We start from the raw sequence: 27,500 nt of genomic DNA on the forward strand, positions 1-27,500 counted from the left end.
GTGGACACAGAGGAGAAAGAAGAGAAGACATACCAAACAATCAGCAATTGTTCCAGCTTCAGCACTGAAACGCTATATACAATATCTTGGCTGTCACTTTAAACTCAGGTTGTGCTTTTTATGAGCTGATTATGTTACCAGGACTATAGAATAAAAATGCTATAGGGGGGCCCAATAAACAAGTTTGTCAAGTCAGTCCACTTGCTTAGGATCTGTTTCTTTACTTACCTTTAACGCAAAACAGCGGAAGCGCGTTGCAGTGCTATGTGTTTTTTCTTAATGAACTAAGTACCTATTCTATTCCTCTCTAATTACATGAAGTTGCAAATCTGGCATCTGTGATACTTATGGTGAAACTTAATAAAACGTATAAAACCACTCTCACCTACTCTAGAATGAGTAGGGAAATTCTGGACATGGCTTTTCCTATTTATATATACACTTTGCATTTGGCTTAATGTTTTGCCATGGTTAGCTGAGTTAGTGTTTTTCCCTTTTTTCACCTGTTAATGAAAAAGAAATTTAATGCTACATGGGAAGAGTTTCCCAAAGGATTAATAACCTTTTCAAAAACCTTTAAAGTGAAGCAGCAGGCGAAATCACCATCAAGTTAAAGCCCTTGTTAGTGACAACAGTCATCACCACATGGAGAACAGTTTTATCCCATAACCTCATGGCAGGAAACCACAACTCCCTAGTATGCCGAGGAAATGCACATTACAAAGTGGAATGATTAACACGGCACCAGTTGTTGTGTAAAGAGTTACATATTCCGAGTGCTTTAATAGAAACGTAGAAAATATATTGTTACAAAAATCATATGTCTTACTGGGAACATATCTGGTGCATTCTTAAACAAAAGTAATAATCTTTTAATATTTTCTGGCAGTATGGTACCATGTTGCATTAGTAGCGTATTGTGAATAGTCAAAGCAAATGAATGGATACAATGAGTTTTACAGCTCGCCTTCCAGAAGTGAAAGCAATGCATACACCGAGGAGTTGTGGGTAGCAAGAAAATGAGATTGTCCTGCTGATTGGATGCAGACAAGCAATGAGTAATTCAAGAGCTCACAGTCAAACAAACTGCTTGTGGCACTACCACTTGTACCCAATTACCAATTCAGAGAGAAAATAAAAAGCAGTTTCAGTAGAGTCAGGGTGGGAAATCTCCAATTAGCACCAATTAGCGAAGTTGCTTCCTACAGCGGAATTCTGGGGACATAAGAAGAAAAAAATAATCTCCCAGAATGCCTGGTTGGAGCATTTATTTACCAGGTGATGGGACTCCTGAAGAATAACTTGATGAGGATTTGCGCCTGTGGGACTTGAATACAGATACTACTTGGAACTTGCCTGCTCGATTTGACTGGTCAATCATAGGCTGTACTATTCTTCTTCTGGCATTAATAAACCTGCAACAGAATACAAAGAATAGAAGTCCTTTCATCAGCTTGCTTCTGTGTTTTGAGAACACCTCTGCTTTAAAACGGACAGGATTTTAGCGTGGTGCGGCAACGTGTTTTGCTTCGCGTTGCTTTTTTAACAGAGTATAGTTTCACTTTGAAGAATTTTTCTCTAAGTGCTCAGAAATTGTAACCGGTAACACACTTATCTTACTAGCCAGCTTAAAGCTGGATTTGCCAGAAGGCTCTGAACAAGTAAATGTGACCAAAAACTTGTGTTAAAAGCCAATTGTTTCTTTAACTTCTTCGAGCGGCTCGGAACCTGGTTAAAGTTCACAGGCTGGGAGACTTTTTTTTTTTTCCCTTTCCATCCTAGGGATCCAGCTACCCTTGCAGCTGGCCATAAATGAGGACCAGGCTTTGCCACTCCGTGCTTTCACAAGGTATCGTTAGGTCAGCAAAGCCATCAATTAGCCTGTCTGAAGTTTTATCACCAGCACAGCAGCAGCAGCAATAAGTGCCGGCCCAGAAAGACTTCTGCTCCTCTGCAGCTCCTGCAGTTGGGGCCTGTGAAGGCGGGGGTCGTTGGGAGGTCAGTGCCAGCTGGGGGCCACCTCTGCGGCCAGCGGGGACACCCCGCGCAAGGCGGCCGCCCGCCCTAAACCCAGGCACCTTTCAACTCGTTAGGAACCCCCAGTTCCAGGTACATGTGGTTAATATTAGGCCCAAAATAACCTTTTTTTTTTTTTTACCTCAAACCGGGGCGGTTGCCGAGGCTTTTGAGTGCTGGTAAAGGCAGTTAGTTGGCTGCGGAGCCTGGATTTAATTTTGCTGGTAATCCAAAAATAAGTGCTTGCATATTTCTTATTAGCTTAATGCGCAGCGATCCACATCGGCACAAGCTAAGCCAAATTAATTTCCCTAAAATAATTTTAAAACTTGCCTATTCACAGAGTTTCTTTCAAAACAGGGCAATTTTCTATCACTCAGGAGCCACGCTTGTTTTTGTCCCCCCTCTTTGTGTTTGAGAACACTTCGGAGCCTCCGCGCAGGTTTTGTGTGCTATTTCACAGCACAGGCTTTCGGCTGGTGACCCTTAAGGAGTGCTAATGAAGTCGAATACTAGTGTTTAATCCTCTTCAGGAATACTAACATGCCCATCATCCAAAACAGCCTCCAATAATTGCCATTGGGCCCGATCCAATGCCTAGCGAAGTCTTTCAGTCAGTTAACTGAAAACTAAGTTCATCTGCTCATTTAGTAAATTGCTAGCCTTTATATAGCATCAACTCCGCAAGGCCTTTTGTTGCGCTTCCCTCCCTCCCTCCCTCCCTCCTTCCTTCCCTCCCGCCTCCTGCTTAAATTCCTCTGCAGATAATAGAAGACGGTGGCACACCTTCGATTGCATCTTCCGTAATCACAGTCGTGGAAATTTCATTAGACAGATGCATAAATGCTACAAGTAACACTAAAGGGTTCTTTTGCATCTCTCTGTTTACATCCAAAAGACATTCTTTATTCTTTAGGAAAAGTATAATTCAGTTGTCAGAAATGTCATCCTGCCTCAGAATTAGTCATGACTTCAGGTATTAAAATAAAAACTCAGACACAGTCAATGTACTTGTTTATTCCCTTCTGACTGCGGCACAGCGAAGGCATCTCCTACCCCAGCACTGTGATTTCGGGGCGTGTTTCCGTCCTCAGAGACAAAGGTCCCCGATAGGACTTAATTTGCTGAGCTACTTCCCAGCACCGTTACCGCGCTGGCCAAGTGGAGCCTGACCTGAACCCCCTCTGTCCAGCGCGCCTTTTATCAGCTAAAGTTGAGGCCAATTGAGATTATCAGGAAAGCCTGATAAGACTGTTTTCTCTTCTCCTATGAGCTTCTAATGGTGTATACGGATGGCAAGGTTTTAAAGAATGGAATGAACACTTATTTAGGCCTGTAAAAAATCACAGACAACAGAAACATCCCCCCACACGCACACACTTTCCGTCTTACTAACTCCTTTTCTTCAATCAGGCCACTCTTCAGGGAAACCAAATTGCTTTTTCGTTTTTTATTTAAACCCCAACCACTTTTATTATTTACATCTGGTGGTCCCCTTATTTATGTCCCTCTCCACTTCCCTGCACACACACCCCGGCTCACAGGGCTGCGAAGCATTATGGGCCTTGGCTCTCAGCGGGAGAACTCGACACTGTCTTCAAACAAATAATTAAGGGGAAGGTTAAAGGTTCACCCAGAGGTCATATCTTTGGATACTCCTCAGAAAGTTTACATTAGTAAGAAATGGGTGCCCTCTGAAGTGTTCTTTCAATGGGCTCACACAACAAGGCAGAGCATTAAGAGAATTCTAAGTCCTGAAGGGTTTCAGGTGACAACTGCTTTACCTCCGTGAGCAGCAGATTGGGATACTCCACTCCAGTCTTACATATTCGACAGCCACCACAGGGGAAGCCTTTTGGGATGGGTGGTGAAAAACCAATCTTGCCCGGCCATTCACTCCCAAAAGAGCTTGGCCTTATTTTATTCTGCTGACGTGAATAAAGCCAGCCTTTCACTGTGAACTCTACATACAGGCAATTCACTAGTTGTTTTGGAAATGAGAGTTAAAGCCCTAATAGTGAGTCCCCTAATCTTTGTTTCCCTACAGAAAAAAACAGCTATAAAAGTGATCACATTTGTCCAGTAAATCTTGCAAAAAATAGCGCTTGGCTTTGATTTCTGATTTCATTATTTTTCCATTTTTCTTTTGCACATGTGCATAACTGCAGGTGCAAATGATGTCCTCTAGACCAGCAACACTTTGTGTGAAGAGAAGATACACTGTCATATACTGAGAAAGGTATAGGAGCACAGAGGCTTTAGGCATCCAGATCATTTTGAAATGCCATTTCTACGGCTCCTCTGAAAAATCCTGTCCATAAATGGCATCAGTTATACCCACCAATGGATATGTCTGAAAAATTACACATGAAATTATTTATATTTGCAAAATTGCAGGTGCAAAACAGACATACACTTCAGGTGAAGCTGAAAATCAGATCCTAGTTTCATTAGTAGTAGCTACATCACGTAATGCATCAGCACAATTGGTAGACAAGGGCACAGAATGCAGTGCTTGTGGATTATTATTTATTCTTTATACTGCCCCATAAATATGCACAGTGCATAATAGAGATGTAGAAACCATAGTCCCTGCCCTAGCCTTTACATTTTTTGAGGCCTTTTTTTTTAACCCCTGGAGCCATCTCCAGGGCCAAAATAAAGCAAAATACAGCCTTTTGCACAGCACTTCCGTTCGTGTGTTGCAGAAACACTGTGATGTTATTTTGGCACAAATGTCTTCAAAAGGCATTAAGAGACAGGTGAAAAAAGAGAACACCAATGCCACTATTTCCAGCATTATTTGGAACCCTATAAAAGAAGAATTCACAGCTCTGTTCCTGACACTAATTGCCTGCCTTGTTCACACCCTTCACCCAGAGGCCAAAGATTGACTGGCCTGAAAAGATGAGTAAAATCTATCAACAAGACATGGATTTCTTTGTTACTCTTCTGTTAATAGTAATTCCTATTATTTGGATTAATTATCCAGTTAAAGGACCCAGTGAAGCTCAGTCTTACTCCACCCCATGCTGCACAAACGCACCGTCCAAGAGAACTCAGGGTCTGAACAGATTTCCAGGCAAAGCCTGGGGGAGCGGAGAGACGCCTTCTCCCTGTTTGCAGAGGGGAACGGAGACAGAAGGAGATTAAGTGACAAGGCCAAAGTCATACAAGAGATCTTTGGCAGAGCCACACACCCAACATAGATTTCCTCAGTCCTCTCTCAGCGCTCCTACAATCTGCTATCCATATGCTATCTTTCCTTTGTTCCCCCAGCTTAGCAGTCAGGCACACTGGCAGGGGACTGCAAAGAGAGCTCACATTGCCACTGTTTGTGCCTTACCTGCTGTGTAGATAAAGAGGGGTCATCAGCCTGCAGGGCTGTGAGGCGATACCTTCACAAACTCTACATTCATATGGTACTTGGTCCTCATTCCAGAATGACAAATGAGGTGTGTAATGTTGAGAAATACATGTCATTGACATAGTACGTTTAATGAAAATCTCACTTCCAGCATTTTGCAAATGACAGCTTACCAACCTCGCTTATTCAAACAATAGCCATTTGAATCGCAAGAAGGTTTTTTGCATCTTGTATTTTTTCTTTAATTGCTACCTAAAGCAGCCACATATATTTCCTATAGCCAGAGTCTATCTTTCTCACACAAGTAGTTCCGGTAACTTTTGTGGGACAATTCATGAAAGCACAATGAACAAGATTTCGCTCAAAAGGCACAACAATATGGACTTTCAAAAGAACACATTTCATTTTTATCTGCTTCCAGCAAAAACCAGTAGAGCAGTAAAGGTATACTAGTGAATATGCAATGTAGTCTGGTGATTTGGTAGCCCTGGTCCTAATTGGTTTCTACCATTGCTAATTAGCATGACAATATAATCTAAATATATGCATTTAATTGCATCTCCTCAAATAGAGCCTTGGTTTTCTTTGTCCAAAACAAACATGTATTCTGCATTTTATAGGAAGTCCTGTAATTATTCTTCTTTATATATTTATCATATTTTATCTCAAGTCGTATCAAATGATGTTAAGCTCACATTTACATGATACATTTTATTTTTATAATAAATAATGTTCAGATAAAATCGCAGAGAGATATTTCTGCGAAGTGCAAAGGAGAATAAACAGCAAAGAGAGATCTCTTAGTCTGCTTGCTCGAGTCTGGCACATTCAAAAATAATTTTGTTGTTGTTTCCACTGTCTTTTTTATACATACTCTATACATATTTCAAAACACTGTGACCACTCCATAACTGAATTTGAGTAAGATTAGTTCTTGAAATGAACTGTTAGTGGCTGTACTGATTGGTAATCAGAATTAGAAACATCTCCAGCTTTACTCTATGGCTATCATGGAAAATTCACTTTAAGTACGTAGGGTCACAACAGGTCTTGTTTCAGGAGGATGAATTGGATGAAAGCTTAGGAAACTACAATTCATCCCCAACTTGGAGTCTAATCTGAACTCAAGCACAGAGTGGTATTTAACTCCAGTCACTTGTCTATATGTCTAATATCTTCTGTGAGATGAACTGGTACAAAACTGAACCACAGCAAAATAGATTGCTCCTTTTGAGAGACTGAGGAACAACATGGAGCCACCATGTACAACTCAAAACTTTTCCAAAACAATCTGGATTTCCACTTAAAATATCCATCCCAGAAAATGAGTTGTTAAAATACTGCATTTATTTATCAAACCAGCCACTGCATAAGTGTGTTCTTAATTCTTTATGTGAAAAACAGAGAAATAAACAAATTTGTGAGACCAACTCACAATCAGTTCTCTAAAAGGATTAATGACAAGGAAAGTTTTGCGTCAATTTAGATTTTAGCCCAAGAAGAACCTTCTGCTCTTTTGCTTGAAAAGAACAGAGATACCGAATGAACATTGTCACAGGCTTAGTCATAGAAATTACAAAAATAAAAGTAACAACAATAACAACAATAATGTAGAGTTAAAATTGTTTATTTTCTGTCATCTGAACATACAGCCTAATTTTTAAAATTTTTAGGTACCTAGAGGAACAGTCTAGCGAGATTTTTCAAAAACCTGCCAAATCTAGATGAGAAGCTTGGCTCTTATTAAACCCAGGTAAATGGGAGCTAAGCTTGATGAACAAATGGGTTTTAAGCACCTGCCTCAATGTTTTGCTGAGTAAGAGCCCAAGAATGCATTCTAAAAAATAACCCAAATGTTTTCACCTTGGATGGGAAAATAAATCTTTGCTTAAATGATATTTCAGTATTTGGACTATGAACATGTCAGTGTTTAGCTCAAGAGTATATACTACACTAATCCCTTGTTGCCCAAGAATGCCCTAATTTGGAAGGGAAAATAACCAATGAAATATTATATCTAAGTCACAAAAAATGTTTTCGTAAGTAACCTAGAAAACTACTTCTTTCCCAGGCTGAAAGAATAATTTCGGAAGTCTTGAGCAGATCAGAGCAGTCTGAAAGAATGCATCAGAAAAGCCTAATTTGCAGAAACACTTTTATCAATATACACCCCCCACCCTGCCTTTACAGCAGTCTTTGTCTATCACCGAAACTTTTATCTAAGCAAGTAAAATCTAGTTATCTTAGTTATTTAACTTCTCCCTCCAATATGTATTCTAAACTGACAGAATTAGGTTTAGGCATCCTTCTGTACGTGTGTGTACAAAAAAAGCCCTTGTTTATGCCTCACTGAATCTATGCCGCACCTGGTTACCAACTCTTATTTGCAGCATTCCTTATAGGAAATTAAAAAAGCTGAGTTAGTCACCTGGAAATGAGCCATCTAAACAAGGCTTCCCTAAGTCATGAATATTGAGAAATGGAGTCACTTACACGATTAGTTTTGAGAGGAAGAGGGAGGGACAGGCAGGTTCATTCCCTGACAAAACTTCACATAGTTTTGGACAGCCTTGTTAGAGAAGGGGGGTTATGGGCTGTTTAAACTGATCTTCTTAAACTAATTTAGACATCTCACATCTGTCAAAGGTGTGATTCAGAGGACCTAAGTGAGCATCCACGTTTGGTGGAGGGAAGGCTCCAGAAGATGACAGAGAGCAACTAAGCTGGGTGCCTGAGGCAGCCTGAGGCAGGCACTAACCGTCCCGAAGACCTCTGCCGCATCTTGTATGTTTATGTTGGAGCTCCTAAAAATACGTTACACCACTCGGAGCTGCCAATTGTTGGAAATCATGAATTTGCCCGTCCTGCAACTGTAAGGCTCTCCTAAAAAATCAGAAATTTAAACAGCACTCTTCTTGGTGTTTACTTTGCGAGTTTTTCAGTCATTGTGCCACATTTTTGAACTGCTCTTCTCAGCCACAAAATCTGGAAACTTACTTGAAAAGATTCTCACGTAACCATTGTCCCCTGGAGCTGGGACCTCGAGTTAACATGAAATAACTTGAGCCTTGTGATAAAATCATGAGAATTGGCAAGACGGGCATCTATTCACCTCAGAGAAAATCCATCTCGTTAAACATGTAACTCTCGGTTACCTGGTTACCTCGTGGGAGCGCAGGGAAACGATTTGGCTCTGCCAAGGAAGGACCCGGTGCCTGTCACAGGGAGCACCTGCGCTGCAGCACAAGCCCCGGGAGCCACTCTGCCTTCGCTCCTGGGTCAGGGGCTCGGGCACAGGGCCCTTTCCCTACAACGAAGGCGGACGTCCGGGAGGCCCCGTCACAGTCGGGGCTCCCTGGTGCTCCCCACGAACCTGGAGGCCCCATGGCCACCTGCCTCCCTGCCGGCCCCGCTGCTTCCATCGGCCTCGCCACCGGCCCAGGGCCGTGAGGGCCCAGCGCCAAGGCCAAAGCCAGCCTGCGCTTGGGGTCGGAACCCAGTAATGCTGGCAACAGAACAGCTGCCACTCCCCGCTGCAAAACTGGGCTCGCCCCCAGTTTCAGCCTCCGGTGGCCCCAGGTGAGGCCTCCCGCTGTGCAGCAGGGCGCCATGAGGTGGGGCCAGAGCACCGCTGCCGGGCCGGGCCCGGGGTGCCGCTGCCCCGGGGGCACGGCTGCCTCCCCCGCACCCCGAGGGCCAGGTAAGGCTATGGCCGTCCTCTGGTTCTACTCGCTGCAGGCGCGGGGATGGCGCTGCCCTGGGCGGCGAGCGCGCCGTGAAACCGCGCTGCGAAGGAGAGCACGTCTGCCGGCCTGAAGGCGTGAGGGCTTCCCGCTCCGCACCGCACGTGCGGCGGGCGGGCGCAGGTCTCCTCAGCAGCGCCCGGGGAACCTCAGCCCGAGCGGGAAGTACCAGCCCGTACCGCCCCCGGGTCTCCGGCGGGTGGCGAGCGCCTTTCAGCGCCTGCAGTCGCACCTGAAGCCGCGTAACGCGCACCGGCGGTGGCTGTTGCGCTTTCAGGAGTGCCATCGGATTATTCATATATGGTTATTTATCATGCACTGCAGAAATGATCTTTTAAAGATACTTGAAGGGAAGGGAGGAGACAAACAGACATACTTCCTTAGCTATTCATATTTACAGATAAAATGCAAAGTCAATAGGCATAAGCTGTAGTATATAACCTCATCCTGTACTTGATTTATTGCAGATGGGAATCAACTAGAAACTGAATCACTTCGAAATTTTTACTACTGACATTAAAATTCCAGGTTTGTATACATACGTCTCGTGGAGATGCTAAATGCAATTTTAGCTAATTTGGCATGCGCTTTGATTTGCTAGCACTTAGACATCCATGTTAAAGGTAGATAACAGATCTCCTATAAAATCTTAAGTAACTCATGCATTTAAAGATGTGTTAATTTATCATCTTAAACTCATAGGAAAAGATTTTCAAAACTAGTAAGAGTCCAGCAGTCTTGAAAACAATCAGCTTGTCTAGCTTCTTACACAGCAGTTGAGTGGCCTTATTTTAGATAAGTGTTTTTTTTAAAAAAAGTGTAGTTTTCGAATAATATCACATCGAAGTATTTTACACATCTCTTTAACTGTTTCATATTACATTTTTAAGCCAATTCTAAATTGACCCAAAAAGGAGAGTTGTCAACAAATTTAACATCTGTTTAACTTCCCTGATCAAATTAGATTAAGGCTCTAATTCTCCTTCTTACTTTTCAGTGGAAACTACCTAAGTAGCAACTTGCCAAAAATGCATAAAGGTGTTTAGCAATTATGTACTGGGTATGTTTGAAGAGATCAAGGTGCGCTCACATGTCCTGTGCTATGGATAACTCTGATTAGCTTGTCATCTACTCTGAAGAAGATGTAGCCCAACTCTCCTATACTATGTAACAGGCCAGCTGTTAGCTGTCTGTCAAGCACCTAAAGTGGACAAGTAGTCCAGGAGCAAAAATGTCACTCCTTTGATCTGGCAAGGAGCAGCTGCTGATTTATAGAGTAGGACTTTGTTCTTCCGTTCTATTTTACTTTCTTTCCTAAGGCAGAACCACAAAATCCAGCAGAAAAAAAAAGTGCCGTTCTCTGCAACATCAACAAGCTCTGACAACTGCAACAGGGTTTTTCTTGGCCCTAACAAAGCTCTCAGGCATCTCCTTTGACGCTCACCTTTTTTTTTTTCCTTCTTCTTTTTGCAATGCGGTAGTTATTGTTTAATTCAGCTTCTGTAAATGGAATGGACTGTGGCCAGCAAGCCTGGGGCATAAACACACCTGTATGAAAGAAGCCTTATTGTAGCAACCATCTACAACCAACCTGCACATGCACTACCAGTTCGTGAGTTCAGAAGGAATGTTCCATTTTCCCTGACAGTAAATTTTGCCTTAAGATAACAATTTTTTTGTACCCACTGTCCTGTCTTGACCATGAAGCTTGTACACTTTTTCATTGTTATTACAATATGAAGGAAAAAAATACGTATTTTTCTACCTGTCAACCAGCGGACCTCAGGAAATTAGATCCAAAGAGCCCACTTTAAAAAAACCACAGCCAAAATATATTTATAGAAACACACGGCTGAAAGTTTGAGAACTACTGATCCTAAAGATGCCTGTTCTGTTTCAGAGACAGCGATGCAGTCGCAGCCACCTCCAGCTTATACTGTTACAGATTCTCCTCAAAAAAAGCTTTTTGCAAAACAAGTACTCAGTAAGAAATAGCATTTGATGCAACTAACCAGGCTGCGGCACTGCCAGCCCAGAGTCAATGCTCCGTTCAGTTCTCTTAGACTCAGAAGGTGCTGAGCACATTCTGTGAGGTGATCAGTCACTACACGGGCTGTTAAACTCCTGCCTCACCCATTGGAACAGCGAGGGAGTTTTCCTTTATTTCTCTTCTGATCTGTTTTCAAGTTTATTAGCTAAAAAAACAAATCTACAGGTCGTAAGAAAAGGCTGCAGTATAACGCTGCTGAGCGGGAGAGGAGTGTCTTGTGTGTTTACGGATGGGGAAGGGAACCACACAGCAAGCTGTGTATTTGACCCTGGTATGTGTCTATGCACATGCTGTGTTCACACTTCTTTATACTGTAACTTTAAAAACAGACAAAAAGGATTACAAAAACAAAGATGGGAAGAGGTGAGGGTGGTGGGGGCGACATCATGACTACAAGATCTTTTGCATATATGTTAGCTTGTGGAAATAAATAAGAACTATTACAGCCAGGGCCCTAAGGGAGGCAGGAAAATGATGATGTACAGGATAGTATAAAATGATATATTAAAAACTGTGCTGTCAGTGGAACAACAGAATATTAAGCAAAAGTCCATAATAATTGGCAGATATTTAGCTGTAGACATCTTTCTCTGATTGGTGGGTACTAAAGTATACGTGAGAGGAAAGAGAACTAGTTAGGCAATTAGAAGTAATGGGCATAAATAATACACTATGTATAAATACATCCCCCCCTCTCCCATGTTACAACTCTTATCCAGATACACCTAATCACCTCTCAGTAAGTCATACCTATATGCTGGTATCCCTTGTGTTTTGCTCTTTGCACTGTCTGGTTACTGGAGATTCTGCTTAAGTAAATCTTCTTTCTGCAGATGCAGAAACATGTTCATTTTTTCCCTTTAATTGTTCCAATACCGGTGGCAAGACTTTATCAAACCAGAGGGTCTAATGGCTTAGTAGCTAAAGATGTGTCAACACCACAGACACTATGAGACTGCAGCCTGCCGTGTTATGGAATACGTGCTCCACAGTGACTGAAGGTATTAGCAGAGCAAGTGTGGGACAGATGTATTATTTAAGTGTGCTAAAATGAAGAGGTAATTATACAGATCTTCCCAGTGTCATACTGGTGAAGTTTTTTACTCTCATCCCATTTTGCGTTCTCTGTAACCCAAAGGAGTCAGGAAAAAATGCTCTAAAAACATTTTTGAGAGTTTGTTAGTATATGAATGTGTTTCATGTATCTTTGTGTCTTAGTTGCTGTAAGCCAAACTGGTTTGGAATCATGGGATGGAAAAATTAAAAAACCTCCGTGGAGCCGTTTCCTCAGCCTATCACTCCATATCCCAGGCTCCCATACTTTCTGACCAGTGCTTCATCTCCCCCAGGGCTCAGCTTTTGCTCCCCAGCCTACCTTGCTGGCTCACCAGAGATAATTGCAAAATACAGCTGGCAAGTCAGCGATAAAGCTTGCTGGTGCTCTGCAGGGGTCCTAGATGGCCAGATACGCTATGATTGAGGACATATATGTGAGTGTTACACCATTTCTTTTCTCTTTGCTGTTTTCATTCTTCTGAACAAGCTAAGGCCTGAAACTGGGAAGGTTTGTGCTTTCTGAAGCACTTGAAAGGTTGGGTTTCCCTGATTTCAGTACTCAGCTGGCTTATGGGCAGAGCAGAGCATTGGAGGAGCCTGTGCTCAAGTGCACCATGTTTCACTTGTTGTTGGCTTTCCCAGCTAAAGAGGGGGCTATTAATGTATTTTTCTTTCTTCTCTTGAAGGATGGGTAGCTGGAGAAGTCTCTTTCAATGTAGTCACTGCCACTTAAATATCTCATGTGAAAATTAAATCATACCACAAAAAGAGACTTGAAACTGAGCACATATTTCTTCAATGAAAACTGGCCAGTTCTGTAATGTGTTCCACTATCCCATATTTTGCATACAATTGAGATATCTGTTATGAAATGAAACCCAATCTATATAACTTATCTAATATTTATCTTTCTTTATGAGAGCAGTTTGGAAACTCTGTGTGTGATCTTACATAATTTTAATAACTGGTTGCTGATGGATTTCAATATTACTCTGACTGTTCTGACTGGTAGGGTGTTGAGGCTTAATTTTCAGGAGAATTTCACTAATTGTTCCTGCACTGCGTAGGGGTGAAGGCATCTAAAAATATGTGTATAAACCTGCATTTGAGCCCACAAAACTGGTAATTGCATGGCCGTATCCAACAATGATGATCACTTCAGCCTGGACTAGTAAAGCACCCAGATGTATAAGGAAATTTTTCAAAATGACCAAGTCCTATTACCAAAATCATCACAGGCCCTGTAAAGCTAATCCTAATATTCAGTGAAATTCTGAGTTAGAAGGCAATATTAGCAAAGGGATGTTGACTAGTGCCTGAATTGTAGGTGATCTGCTCCCAAGGAAATTCCTGTCTCTGGTTAGATGTTCCAGGAATCACCAGAAGGTGGACTTAGATACCTAACTACATTTTTTTGTAAAAAAAAAAAAAAAAAAAAAAAAAAAAAAAGCAGCCCTCACTTAACTCTGAAAGTCCCTAAATTTCTTAGGCATGTAGATTTCTACTTTTTAACATCCCATCCCATCATCATTTTTGCTGCTGTGTATATGCGTATCCTAACACTGAGTTACTTTCTGCCATAACCATCTCTATCTCTGAGTTAAAGGAAGACACTTATGTCCAGTCAGGATTCCTATGGATCCTTTTAGTGAGACAGACATCTTAGGACAGGTCTGTTCTTTCTTATAACAACACAGATAAACATCTCTTTCCTTTATAGCTGACACCATAATTATTTGACTATTTATCTGGAAAGAAGGAGATCAAGTTTTACCTCCCTATACAGCTTGATTTGGAACAAAGACTTGAGCATAGGTCCGTCACATCCTAAAAGAGTATCTGAATCACCCAGGTATTCAGTACAGTGAACAAAGCCCTTTCAGTTCTCATTCTGAAGATGTTCCACCTGAAGTAATTATACAGTCATAATTAACCAGCACTTAACTCTCACACATCTGAAGTTGGAGCCCTAACCAAGAGGCTGTACAGTCAAGCCCTTGTTCTTATTTAATTTTGTTCTAGTGACTAGTCGTTACATACACAACAGAACTGGCAATCAGGAGAACAAGAAAGGCATGATAGTGAAGAAGAGTAAAGATGGAGCATTATGTTCAATAGCCCATTGATTGGGAATCTCAACTCACGTGGAACACTTAAGACATTGATTTAAATCAAGACGAAGAGAAGACCTGCAAACGTATATCCTATTTAACAAGTGAATTTTCTAGCCAATGAGCCATTGAGTATAGCACTCCCTCTACCCCATTTGCCTCTTTTGTGTAAAGCTTGGTGTGACTGCTGTATGACAAGAACTTTGGCTGGATTTGGCCCCTGGGGAGACACACTGAGGCAAGGCTGGTTTTGTGTTGAAAGTTGTGTGTCACTCTGGAACACTTTACTGTCTATTTATCACCATGTATGTGTTTGTGTTCCTACTCTGTCCTGGAGGTCCTTTCTATATAAAATAACCACGGGCAGGGCAACACCTCACTTTTCAGTACTGCTAGGGTTACAGTTCCAAGTTTCTCAGTTATATCCCATTCTACGCAGTTTTGTGCACACTCACCAATGGAAACAAGTATATGTGGACCAAAAGATTTTAGGCATCTCGGGACTGGGCAGCAGCTAGGTGATGATGCTGGAAAATTCAGTGATGGCTAAATTTAAAGATTAGCTTAAACTAAAGATTGCAGGGTTCGTGCTTGACACTTGTATGCAACTCAAATGATATGCATATCTAACAAATACATATTCATGAGGAAATATTTTGTAAAATATGCTACACAAATATTTTGTTGTGGCTTAATTGGTTTATAAGCCAATGCTATAATAATACTTTCATAAGAAGTTAAAGCCAAGTTTTAGAACATCTTTAACCAACCTTTGAAAGAAACACAAAATTTAAACTCAATAGAAACATTATGTAAAACAAAAAAAAACCCCCAAATTCACAGGCAGCATCTTCAAGCAAAGTAGTTCAGCATTGTGCTTGTGTGCATAAGAATTAAAAAATAAATTTGATAAGAAATTAACTGTAAATAGAATAAAAACAATGTTTTCATTCTAATTCAGTGTCCAAACTGAAAAAAATATAGGAAGATAAATCAGTAGTTAGAAGAAGGAAAGTTATTCTTTGTTTTTCACTTTGAATTACTAAAATTATCAATGACGTGTACATTCCTAGGAACAATAGACATTTTTAATTTGATAGTGAAAATCCTGTAATATTTAACTGTTTTAGAAATCAAATATGCCTTTATACATGTAAACTTACATGCATCCATGTAAAACAGAATAATAAAAGCAACAAATGCAGACACCCATGCAGATGAACTAGTAAAGCAGAGTTAGTTTCCATTTCTTCTTCTTGATTCTTCCCCAGTTGTTATATTCAGTCTTTCCAATGTGACTATATTATCATCCACAAAATTTTTAGCATCATCGTAATCATAAAAGATATACTTCATATCTTTATAAATCACATGAGGTTTAGCAGATCCTAGTAATGCCACATCTGCTTTAATCCTAGTAAATTCTAGCCTAAGACAGCATAGCCTGTGGTGTCTCACCTGAGTTCTCGGAGACATTTCAGGAAATGCATTAGCTCTGTGAGTCAGTGAAATAAATACAAACAAATATAGTGGTCAATAGCCAAAGAATAATATAGCACTCCAAATGGGTTTTGACAGAAGCCTGAGTTTAAAAATCCAGCTGTATTTTATGTATGTCCCTTAACTACCAATCAATTCTGCTGGAGGAGTGGTCCAATTAGCTGCCTAATTCTTGATGCCTGATATATGTGTTCACAGTCAAAAAAAAATCACGTATCTAGAGGACCAGTCTTCCTTTGGTCCAAGAAACTGGGGTTTACAAAACAACAAATATGAAAACATCATAATGTCAAATTCCACATTCTAATTTGAAACAAAAATCCCACAGTTCCAAGTACCTCATTGCTAGGACAAATTTGATGCAAAGGTGTGCAGCTAAGACGGGTGCCTACACTTCATTTTCAGATGTACTAAATACAGGTAAAAATTGGTAAGTGAAAATTTTTGTGGGCAAGTTTTGCATCCAGACCAAAGAAACCCACTTCATCCTTCTGCCAAATTTATCCCAAGTGCTACCTAGATCATGCTCTGGTTTTCCAATATAGTTGTATAATAACTGCTTAAGCAAGCCATACAGTATTAATCTTTCTCATGAACTCAGTCCCAAACCAGTTTCCATGGAGAGAAATTAAGAGGTATGTACAGGCAAAGGAGAAAATATATGGCTAGCCAATGATACAGAAAGGCTCTTTAGATGGGAGTTATGGTAGAGAGGAAGGATTTTTCAACTGAGGTTGCAGAACTGAGGGGAGGGCAGCATTAGACAGAGAGTAGAGAGGAGAATATGAAAAAAAAAAAGAGACATCTATGTTGAAGTAGGTTTTGACATTGTTTTAAAAAAGACAATTTTGAAATGGATCCAGGAAAGGATGGTGGAAGGCTTCTGAAGTGCCTAAAGTAGGAGGTGATTTTGATGTGTGTGTGAGAAGGAAGCATCAGCATTTGACACATTAGGGGGAAGCATCAGCATTTGACACATTAGGGGGAGGATGAAGAACTGGGACTTAGAGTCCTGAGAGAAGGGGACTACAATAGTCAAGGTGAGAAGAGATGAAGGCAGAAGCAAAAGAGACATATTGTTGAAGTGGAAATAGGAAGAGAGGCAGACACTGGAGGTGTGAGAAAAAGAGCAACACTGGGAAATGCATGTGGATTTTGGGCAGTGGGAATAAATGTGTGAGGAGTCCTAGAGGAGTATAGAGGAGTAAGACTTGTATTTAGGAATGTCTGAGAGAGTCATGTTGCTCTGGGTTCGCTGTCAATTTTGTTCGCCAGTTTATAAACCCATCTATATAAAATGATACTACCTAAGACAAGAACTTCTTTTAAACAATGCTCTGTTTATTGTAATAGTTTGTTAGCCAAGCAATCTCTGCAGTAGCTGCAGCTGTGGCTTGTTCCATCTCATCAGTAATTTTAACTCTTTTATAGTCATTAGTGTGAAGCTTTTCACAGTATTTTAAAATGATAAATATACTTTCCTCCCAGTTCTTAAGTTCCATTTTATTTGAATGGACTATGCATCCTTTAATATCTAAATGATTTGCCCTGAGAATCATCACAGCATAGCTACACTTTGGAACACAAGGTGTGAATATCGTTCTGATAAAGCTCTGTGATGTTTATTTAAAAAAAAACCAAACGTAGCTTTGAACAGTTTTTGATTATCTATAATCAGTGTCTTTCTCTGTAATATAGTCCAAAGATCCAAGTCCTGAAACAGCGTGCATCTGTGTGAGAGGATGGCCACTACATCTCATGAGTCGTTTAATCCTCACTGTTCATTGTGTGCGGAGCACCAAGTAGGCTTTTACTTATGACTGCTTTAAACAGTGCCTGCCTGCCCTATGACTTTCCAAAAGACCCAGGATGAGGTTAGCATGATAAAGAGCTTGATTTCTCTGAGCAACAGTCATTCAGACCTACAGGACCCATTCATTTACTGGAGACTAAACAAAAAATATAAAGAAAGAAAAAAAAAGACTCAACTGTTGGACTTACTGACTCCTGAAAAGGCAGCTACACTATCATTACCACCAATTGCATACAACCTGAGCTTGATGTTGGTCTACTTAAAGTTACTATTTGCTATGAAGGGTTGACAAAGCAATTTATAAAATGATGGGGTAAAAGTAAGAGAAGCCCCATTAAAAGCTTTTTCTTTCCTTCAAACAAGAGTGAACAGAATAGGACTCTTCGAGTTTGACCCACTTATTACCTTTGTACATTTGTCTTTATTAACATCTATTAACTGATTAGATTTCCTTTAGAAGTAATTGTGCATTGTTAGATAATTGTATCATTGTGGCTTCTTACTGGGGAGAGGTATTACATCCAAACACTTAAGATAGATAAAACCAGATGGATGTATCTGTCTGTCCATCCATCTGTCCACTCAAGAAGCCTTTGGGTATTTTTAGAGAATTTGAAGCAGTGGTGCAAGTCATAAACAAAAGGGGCATTTTTAAGAAGGAAAATACACTTAATTAAGTAGACATCAAAATTATTTTATTGTCAACATCCACAATATCCATGATACAGTGATGTGTAATCGTTCCTATAGAATACTGGTTCTCAGAACCGTAATGAGTTGCTATTAGAAAAAGCAGGGACATATTATTAGTATCCCCACAGAGTTATCTTCTAAATTATTTATACTTGCAACACTTTCACGTAATGGCAGTTTTAAACTCAAGCAAACAAAGCAAACCACACAATAAAGAGAGGGGAAGAGAATTGCACAGAAACCCTTTCTGAACGCATGTAGTTAGAAAGGCGAGTCAAACAAACTAGTCAGATTTTGTTTCCTAGTCAAATCCTCGTGAGGTTTGCAATAGAGAGCATCAAAGCTTTTTGGGGTTGTGTCACCTTGGTAAAGGATTGAACGGCACTGTAACTGTTTTATCTCTCACATCTAAAATGTAAAGGAATGCAATTTTATTTGTCTGGTGCAAGTTTGCTTACTGTCTTTGAAATTCCACAGTGGACCCTCCACAAAAAGTTTAGCTATCAGAAGGGTGCAAATAACAGCAGAGCCTTATGTTGCTCTTATGTTCATCCCCTAGGCTATGGTGCGAGGTTTGCCCAGGAGTTGGGGGGCAGCAGGGTGGGTGGTTGTTTTTATACACACTTAGCATTGTGAATTACTGATTCTGCTTTCTGCACTTGCTTTACTAATACACAGTGTAATGATTAACGCTTAGGAGTCAACACTTTTCAGAAAAATTGAGATGGGATGCCTTTTTAAAAAAAAAAAACAAACTTCAGCCAAACTCAGGTCTGCTTAGTGCAGAGAATATTTGGGTGAAATTGAAGAGAAAATAGCTCAGACTGAAAGCTCTAACGGTCTCCTTCTGGTCTTAAACTCTTTGCATTTATGAACATATAAAGATCATCCTGTTCACTTTCCATTAACCAATCTCTGAAGTTTTGTCTTAACCACCTACACAAATTCCAGCTGAAATCACTGTCTTATTAACTTACTGAGGAGCTAAATTTGGTTACTTTAAAAACAAATTCCTACTCCACAAAAAGGAAGAAAAAACACCCAGCATGTTTTTTTTCCCTGTAAAAGGAGTATGTAGCTAAATATTCTCAGCTTTTTGTTAGTCACAATACAAAAAAGGTTTTAAAGGTATCCAGTTATCCTGACTGCCTCTTTTCCCGAGCATTTGGATTAAGGTACCCAAAATAAACACACAATGAAAATGGTGGCCTTCTTTTTAAGCAAAATGACCCTTACATGTACTAAGAACCTTATTTGCCTCATGGTAGTTCAGTTGCACACCAGCACCCTCATTGATTGCTGTGGAGTTACATTAGTTTAAAATTGGAATAGCCGAGTAGTGGATCAGGTCCTATAGTCAGACATATGTTTTCCACTAGATAATGGCTACTTATATATTTATGAATTTTAAAATGCTTTTCAATTCAACTATCATTGTTACTATGTGCAGGAAGTAAAGAAGTAAATTGCAACCAAGCTTTCAGGGGTTTATTCCCTCATGAAGCACTTGTATTGCTAGTGTCGGGGGGGCAACTGTATAGTGCCCTCTACATAATAAATGACACTGTTGAATATTCTTAAAGTAATGTCTGCATGTGTGTGGTTTTAGGGACAGAGCTATTATCTGTTGGGTTTTACGTTCCTAAATACTATGTCATCATTTCTTTAACCCAGCTTCACAGAAAGTTTCAAGGAGGTTTAAAATAATTGGTACTCAGATCTATTCTGTCCTGATCACCCATAGAAACAGTGACTACTCACAGGACGATAAACAGCTTTCTAGTGTCAACTGGAGTTATGTGCAGACTCAGAGCAGAAATAGTATATAGCTCTCCATTCCTGAACGTGACAGTCATAATAAACTTTAACCTCGACATTGCCTGCTTTCCTCAACCACAGCTAAAAATGCTACACACATTTATACCATCTAATGAACCAGACATTAAAAGGAAACCACAGATCTATACGAATAGATTATCAGGAAGAGAAGTGTGAAATGCACACTTGCTCATTGTAGTATCATGGTAGTTACAAAGAGGAAAGACCTAATACATCATCATCATCATCCTTCAGCAAGAATAGGGGATAATCTACCAATGGAGGTCCTACCAGCTACTAAAATAATAGCTTCTAAACTGAATAGTGCAAACATATAATGCAAAATCCTAGGGGACAGAAACTCAGGCTTACCGAGGTGAACCTGGAAAGAGAATGATGGATGCTTATTTCACTCTTCTTTGGTGGCAATACAAAGGAAGGACAGACTATGGATTGAAGTAGGGGTTTGGGTTCAAGTGAATTGTGTCTCGTTTCTGAATCTGTCACATATGCTGTTTATTAACATCTATTAACCAATTAATTGTAGATAATGACTCTGATTATGAAAAGAAATGAGAGAGTATAAGACTTGCTCTTTCAGAAGCAAGTAACTAAAGAAAGAGTAGGAGTGAGTGGAGTTTAGAATTGACTCCTTTTCCACCCACACCTCCTTCAAGCCAGGGAAAAACACAGCACTAAAATGATAGCAACCTATAGCAGATAGTGGTCAGTAATGAATACGTATCACCATAATGAGCAAGGGCAAAGTAGGAAACTCTGCTTTTGCTATGCCTCAGAGATATATTGCATGCTATTCCTACAGTTTTACTAATAATCAAGCCCTTAGTCTACCTGATGCTCAGTTTCCTATCGGTTAATGATATTAATAATTATTTCTTCCCCATCTCACCTCTCATTTTCCTTATGTTGTCATGATACATTTTCTATTGTTGAGACAATTTGACAATGAAGGGCACAAACATATCTAGATACTAATATATCCATGCGTCTACACTGCACAGGATTTACCTTCCTCTGATTGAAATTCTGATGATGGCTGAGGGCCTGATTGCACTAGCTACAATTACTAGAGTCTGGTTTACAATTTGTTCTGCAACTGTTATTCACATGTAACTTTTCAGAAGTCTTTCTAAGATTTTTTTTGTAACGTGGAATAATTAGCCCAATATTTAAGAATTCTGATCTCATATAAATGCTCAATGAAAACACATATTTTCCTGTGAGCTAAAAATGCCTGGATTTCAGTTTTGTTTCTCAAAAGAATGTTATTGTTCTTACAGGACGTGCAATGGAACATAAAAGAGCACTTTACCTCACCATTTGGATTGGATGAATTTTTTTCTTCTTTTCTTTTTCTTTATTTTTGAGTGTTTAATTGATTATTGTTGTCTATTGGGTTTTTTCCTTATCATCTTTATCTTCGTCTCCTGTAAGGGTGGATTTTTTGCTTTTGGAAAATCTACAAAAAGAATGTTGCCCTCATTTTGCTTTTGATTTCCTACATTTAATTTCTAAATAAAAAATAGATGTTTTCAATTTCGGGACCCATTCAGTTAGCGGTCTCTCTTAAGGGACTACCAAAGAGGATGCCAATTAATTCTGACTGTATGATGTGTGTTCCAAGACCCACTGATTCATCTTTCACAAGCCACAAAACAAATGCTGGTAATTGACTTTTGGCAAATACCGGTATGAACTGGACTAGAACTCAGGGCTGAAATTGCAAATGTTTTGGTATATGAAATACTTCCTTATCCATAAGATAAACTGTACCAAAGTGGTAGACAGACAAATTACTATGTCCTCATGACTCTCTAGGTTAATGCCTCCCTCAGAAAAGGGGGAGGAAAGAGAAGGATTAAAAAAAAGAATCCCAATAAAGAATCTCTTACCTTTGCAGACAGCAAGAAGAAATCCAATCCAGCAGTCAGAAAGAAGAGAAAAAATCAACCACTGAAAGTGGGAGGGCACATTGTACAGATAAAGGAGGAACGAACTTACTTCTACCGTGTGCACGGAAAAGTGGGACAACTGAAGTGTTTTGTTGTTTTTTAAATACATTTGTGGGCAAACCCACATTTTGTGTTGAGGAAGCACGACTTAAATCAAAGCACAGTAAAATGTGGTGTCTTTGCTATCATGTTTGAATAGGAGTTATTAGAGCCTCTGTTTTAAAAAAAGAGAAGAATGTTGATGTAGACTTCAGAAACTGTGGCAGCGGGCAAAATAACTATTTTTATCTGCTTATGATGAGGAAATACATAAGCTTCTGTACATTTCGGTTCACCTCAGCTCTATTTAGTTTTAATCCAGGCCTATTTTAATGGATTTCTTTTAAATATATTTCCTATTAAGCAAATAAACTTGAAACTCTTCGCAGCAGGTGGCTCATATGAAAATAGATCCCACCAGCTGCCTGATGAGGGGAACATCATGGAGGGGAATAGCAAAGTCAATCCACTTTGACTTCCAGTGAAAGAAGCAACATGTCAGAAGCCCACAAAAGAACAAGAGGTAGAAGTGAGCTGAAGTGTCAGGATCCAGCTGTTTTCAGGGATCTAGTTCTAGGTCTGTCAAAGGAATAGTAGGTCTGATTTTCCCTGGTTTTGCACTGTGTAAAGTCTCTCAACATCTACAAAGTTTCTCTTCATTTACTTTGGGACAAGCAGGAGTGTCATCAGACCAATATCTCCCAAAATTTTATATCATATTTTACAGCATGTAAATTGCCCAGTCATTACGGGGCCCTGGAGGAAAGTTATAAGTAGTAAACATCGATGCATCCATCTTCTTTTTCCTTTAAAGAAAACTATTTTATATATTTGAAGATTATAAGTAAACAAATTGTTTAAAACAATCATTTCATTGCCATGCCATTTTCCTTAACCTGGAGATTCATTGCAGACGTGAAGCATGCATGACAGAGCACCTTCTGATTTATTTGACACTGATGTTATTTGCTTGTTTTACAGTGGATGGAGACAAGAATCTTGCTGCACTTTTCTGAGCATGCCAACGCAAGCAGAGAACAGTGTTTCCACTGGTACAATTCATGTTTCAGGTAGCTTGCATCCCCTTAAATGACTGTTTCTTGGAAGTAAGTTGCTGTGCAAACAGGGTCAGAGTAGACTATTGGGGACCAAGCATCAAGAAAACATGGGTAGGGGCATTGCTGGAGGAGAGTCTGTGGGAATAAATATTGTTTCCATGGTGGTATACCCTGCATTACTACTGTACCTCAGTTCATTTAAGTTGGTAAATGGTAAAGTCACCAAATACACTAGAGACAATTCATATGCCCCAAATTTACTGGAGTATACAGTCACAAAATCTGTGCCCTTAGGTCAACATAAAATACCTATATCAGGTACATGTTTTATAGTATGGCTTACAGATGTCTCTCTGTGATTTCACATGCTGGTGAAGAGCACTGAGGACTGTAACACCTCTGTGGTGTTACAGGTGTTACTGCAGGTATCTGCAGTCATCTGCTATTCTCTCCATGTCATGACACATGAAGAAAGGAAGAGATGAACAAAAATTGCTACAGTCCTTCAACTTGGCAACAAGGGTCCTTTCCTTCCCAATTTTCAGGAAACTCTGCCATAACTCTACGCATTGCCCTGCAGATGCTGTTTGAATAACTTATTGCAAGTGCTATTTGAGGACTGATACAAAATTCAAAATTGAAATCTGTGGAAAAACTCCAACTCGCTTCAACAGGCTTTGAAACAGGAACATGGACAATCTGAAGGAGAGACTAAAGGAATGAAACCACTTTGAAAATCTGCCAGCCCCCAACCACTGCCTCATTTACATCACCTACATAGTGCCCCAATGTGACTTTCTGGGAAAGTCAGAGAATGAAGCAGCAAAGCACATTTATATTTAGGAGAAAAAGAATTTTAAAAATGTTTTTATGTTATTTTTATGCTTTTCCGCCTAACATATTTTAATGCTATTTTTATGTATTTTTATCTTGCTCTATAATATATTGTCATATAACACAAAAAAATATTAGTATGAGATTCCAGAAAAGAGCTTTTGCAGTTTTTCACCAGCTTACCTTTATTACTTCAGTGTTTAATTACTTAATGTTTTAACATCTCTGTGGAAGCACACAGATCCATCTCAGTGTTACAGTCTGGTAACTGTACACTCTTCACATGGTGAATCCTCTTGCTGACTTCATTGCTAATACTTATTGTCAGAAAGGCTGTGCAGACTGTTATAACCTTGTCAGGTGATTGAATAATTTAGGGGACAGATTCCTGAAGCTATCCATGTACCTAAAACAGACATGTGCTTTGTGGTATTTATAAAAGCATGTGAGAGCCATTTGAAATCGACCCACTATTACCTGGATGCTGTCTACAGTAAGCTTCTCATCTCAGCTGGATCTTCTAGGAGCTGCCGTATTATGACTAATAAGTCTACAAATTAGGTGGCCTGGACTACTTCTCAGAAAAAGGAAAACCAGAAATTTCTGAGCAAAGTTGTAGGAAATATTTGCAGTGAACATAATCACATAAAACTAATATAATACTGGGTTGCAGCAGAAAAAATAAGCCTCAGCCCAGGTTCATAGAGTGATTCTGAACTCATCTTCAATTTTGCATTACCATCATGTCATATTTCAGGACTGAAGGAAATGTTATAGCCAAACTAATGCTCAAACCACAGCACGGCTTCTGGGTTTGTCTCTGTTTTTTCGAGAAATAAAATTTTACATTTAAGTGGGAGTTTTGACGTGTAAAAATAAACATTAAGTCGTGTGGCTGAGGAATAAAGCTCCTTCTCAGAACTGCTTTTATGCAAACACGACCCTCCAGAACCTCGATGTGCCAAAGACTGTTGAGACTTGCTCTCCCTGATTTAGCAGTTTACTTAAGCATGTGCCTGTCTATAAGCACATGGATAACTTCATTAACATGACTGAGAGTTAGGCAGGTGCTATGACAGCCTAATGGAGTTAGGTCTCATCTGAAGAATGGGTTCTGAGAGTGTTTGTTCCTGAACAAGTCAGCCAACAGTCATCTCAGGTTTTTTACTGATCAAACTATTATGTCCTTTTTATCGGTGGCCTTTGATTAAACTTAGCAATGGGATACTCAGCAAGAGTGAAAATTTTTGGTTCTAAATAAAATTATTTTAGCTCATTATAATTAAGGCTATAGACATTAATAATGAATTTTATAAAAAAATGTTAAACTAATGATTCATCTCAGGAAAAACACTCAAGGTAACTGTGAAGAAGATGGCATCTACTTTTCATCCAGAAAGAGAGTAAAGTCTGAGAAATGAGGGATCAGAAATAAAGCTAAATGTACAAGAAGCAACTGAGAAAAGGCCTTATCTGGAACAGAATGATTGGCTTTTTCCTGAGTTTACCCCCCAGATCTAAGTAATAAAAGCTTCAAGGAATCAGCAGGACTCATCTTTCCCTCCAGAAAGCAATATTGTTCTCTTGTGTAGAAATGAACTCTGAACTACTGTGCCTTTGTTTCTCTCCTCCTTTCATAGCTCCCATTGACTAAACTACTGGGCTTTAGTAGGCACTGAAAAGTTAAAGTTGAGAGAAAGAAAGACATCATGGAAAACATAAATGGACAGACCTCACCACATTCAAGACCCTCACAAAAGAGTACAGTGCTAAGGAAGTTCCACGTGGTTGTAAAGTTAATAGAAAACCCCAGATTTCTTTTTGAATATATAAACCAGAAATATTCCCAGTGTCTTCCAAAGCACTTACTGGCTGGCTTACAGGACACTGTGCCCATCAACATAAAATATATACATTTTTTAAAGGTAGTGTTACATTTAAAATGTTTTTTTCTCCATGTAAAATGGCATGTTCTTCCTACACAGAGAAAATAGTCTTTATTAAACTTGCAGGCTTACAAATGAACAAGGTCAGACAATGTAAAGAGCTGTAGAAACTTTTTGGGGGGTTGATTTATGTTGAAACAAGCAAGTGAAATACCATATATTTTATGTTGTCTGATAAAAGATGGTGTATAAAAAACCCTTCACAATGCAACATTTTGAAAACCACAATGAAAAATGAATTTTTAATACAGCTTACCTCAGTGATAGACTTGGCCAAGAAGAGATTTCTACTATGCAAGTGCAATACGGAATTTTGACTTGAGAAGCTCTCTATGGACTGTGTTTTACATCAGTCATTGAATTTAGGTAAGGAATACAGAAGAAAAAGAAAGAAATGATAGAGCCAGTAGAAAACAAAGAATTATTGCAATCTATTTAAGGCACCAAGCACATTCTAGACTATAATTTTCTTTATTCTACATAAATGCCCTTCTATGATGATCCAAATTTTTTAATCTCTTTCTGCTTCCCTTGGTAGTTTTTAAGATGAAACACAAAATTTTCTTGTTTCTGCCATCTTTAAATTAATCCATACTCAGCAGAAGGTTAACATCAATCTCTTATGATTTTGTTTGTTTTAAGTGGAAAAGAATAAAAGCACATAAAAGTACAATCTCAATCTTTGAATCTCTCCCAGTGCTCAGTTTCACCTGGAAATTGCCCTTTTATCATTAGTAATGTCGAACTAATGAACTCACCATTCCAATTTTGTCCTCCAAATAACAAAAAAAGGAAGACAGCTGAGTTTTCAGGCAGCTCTAGAAAGGTCTATCATTCTGGATTATTCACTTTTGTATACTAGTCACTAGACATGACTGTCTCTTTGAAAATTCTGACTCTGAAAATGCTGCCAAGCCAGCATTCCTGATTCTTCGTTGACCCACGTCATGGGTACATATACCACTTAATACAAAGGAAGTATAAAATACTCTTGGTATACTCCTTGTTTAATATGGGCTTTTGTATGCATTGAGTGGGGAGGTGATCACACAAGGTGCAGAACATTGACAAACATTGTTCATCAAACACTTCTATTCTCCCTCTTCATTATTTTTTATGCTGAGTGGTAGGAAAAGCTAATTCTACCTTTACTTTTCCATTGGGCCAGATTTTCACTCGTTGTAAATCACTTTGGTTTAGTTATGCTGATTACTATTTTAATGTTAATTTTTTCTATTTGGTAACATGTCTTAGTGTCCTGGAAAGCACTCATCATAGCGCTACGCTCCCAGGGTACCTCAGTTGAGCACCTGCGTGGCAGTAAGGGAGTTGGGACCACAAAGGCGGCTGGTTTGGTTCTCTTGTTGCCAAATGGAAAGGGGACAACTTCTTAAAAATATATTGCCATTGTGTTCCCCACACCCCATCCCAAACAAAAGTATCAGCTAACTATCAGTTTAAGAAACCGGGTTACCAGATTTCC

General features: G+C 39.6%; 1 protein-coding gene across 8 annotated transcripts in view; it reads right to left on the minus strand.

Moving 5' to 3' along the window:
- Window positions 1-27,500, minus strand: part of MEIS2 (Meis homeobox 2) — a 173,372-nt gene that overhangs the window by 5,187 nt on the left and 140,685 nt on the right. For 6 of the 8 annotated variants that reach the window (XM_075151778.1, XM_075151776.1, XM_075151775.1 and 3 more), the window contains one exon: window positions 1,357-1,415. In XM_075151778.1, coding sequence (XP_075007879.1) covers window positions 1,357-1,415 — 59 coding nt within the window. Of the gene's footprint in view, window positions 1-1,352; window positions 1,416-27,500 lie in introns of all 8 variants that reach the window. The other 2 variants (XM_075151774.1, XM_075151779.1) reach the window with 1 other exon arrangement.

This window comes from Calonectris borealis, chromosome 5 (genome assembly GCF_964195595.1).
Source record: "Calonectris borealis chromosome 5, bCalBor7.hap1.2, whole genome shotgun sequence".
Lineage (NCBI taxonomy): Eukaryota > Metazoa > Chordata > Aves > Procellariiformes > Procellariidae > Calonectris > Calonectris borealis.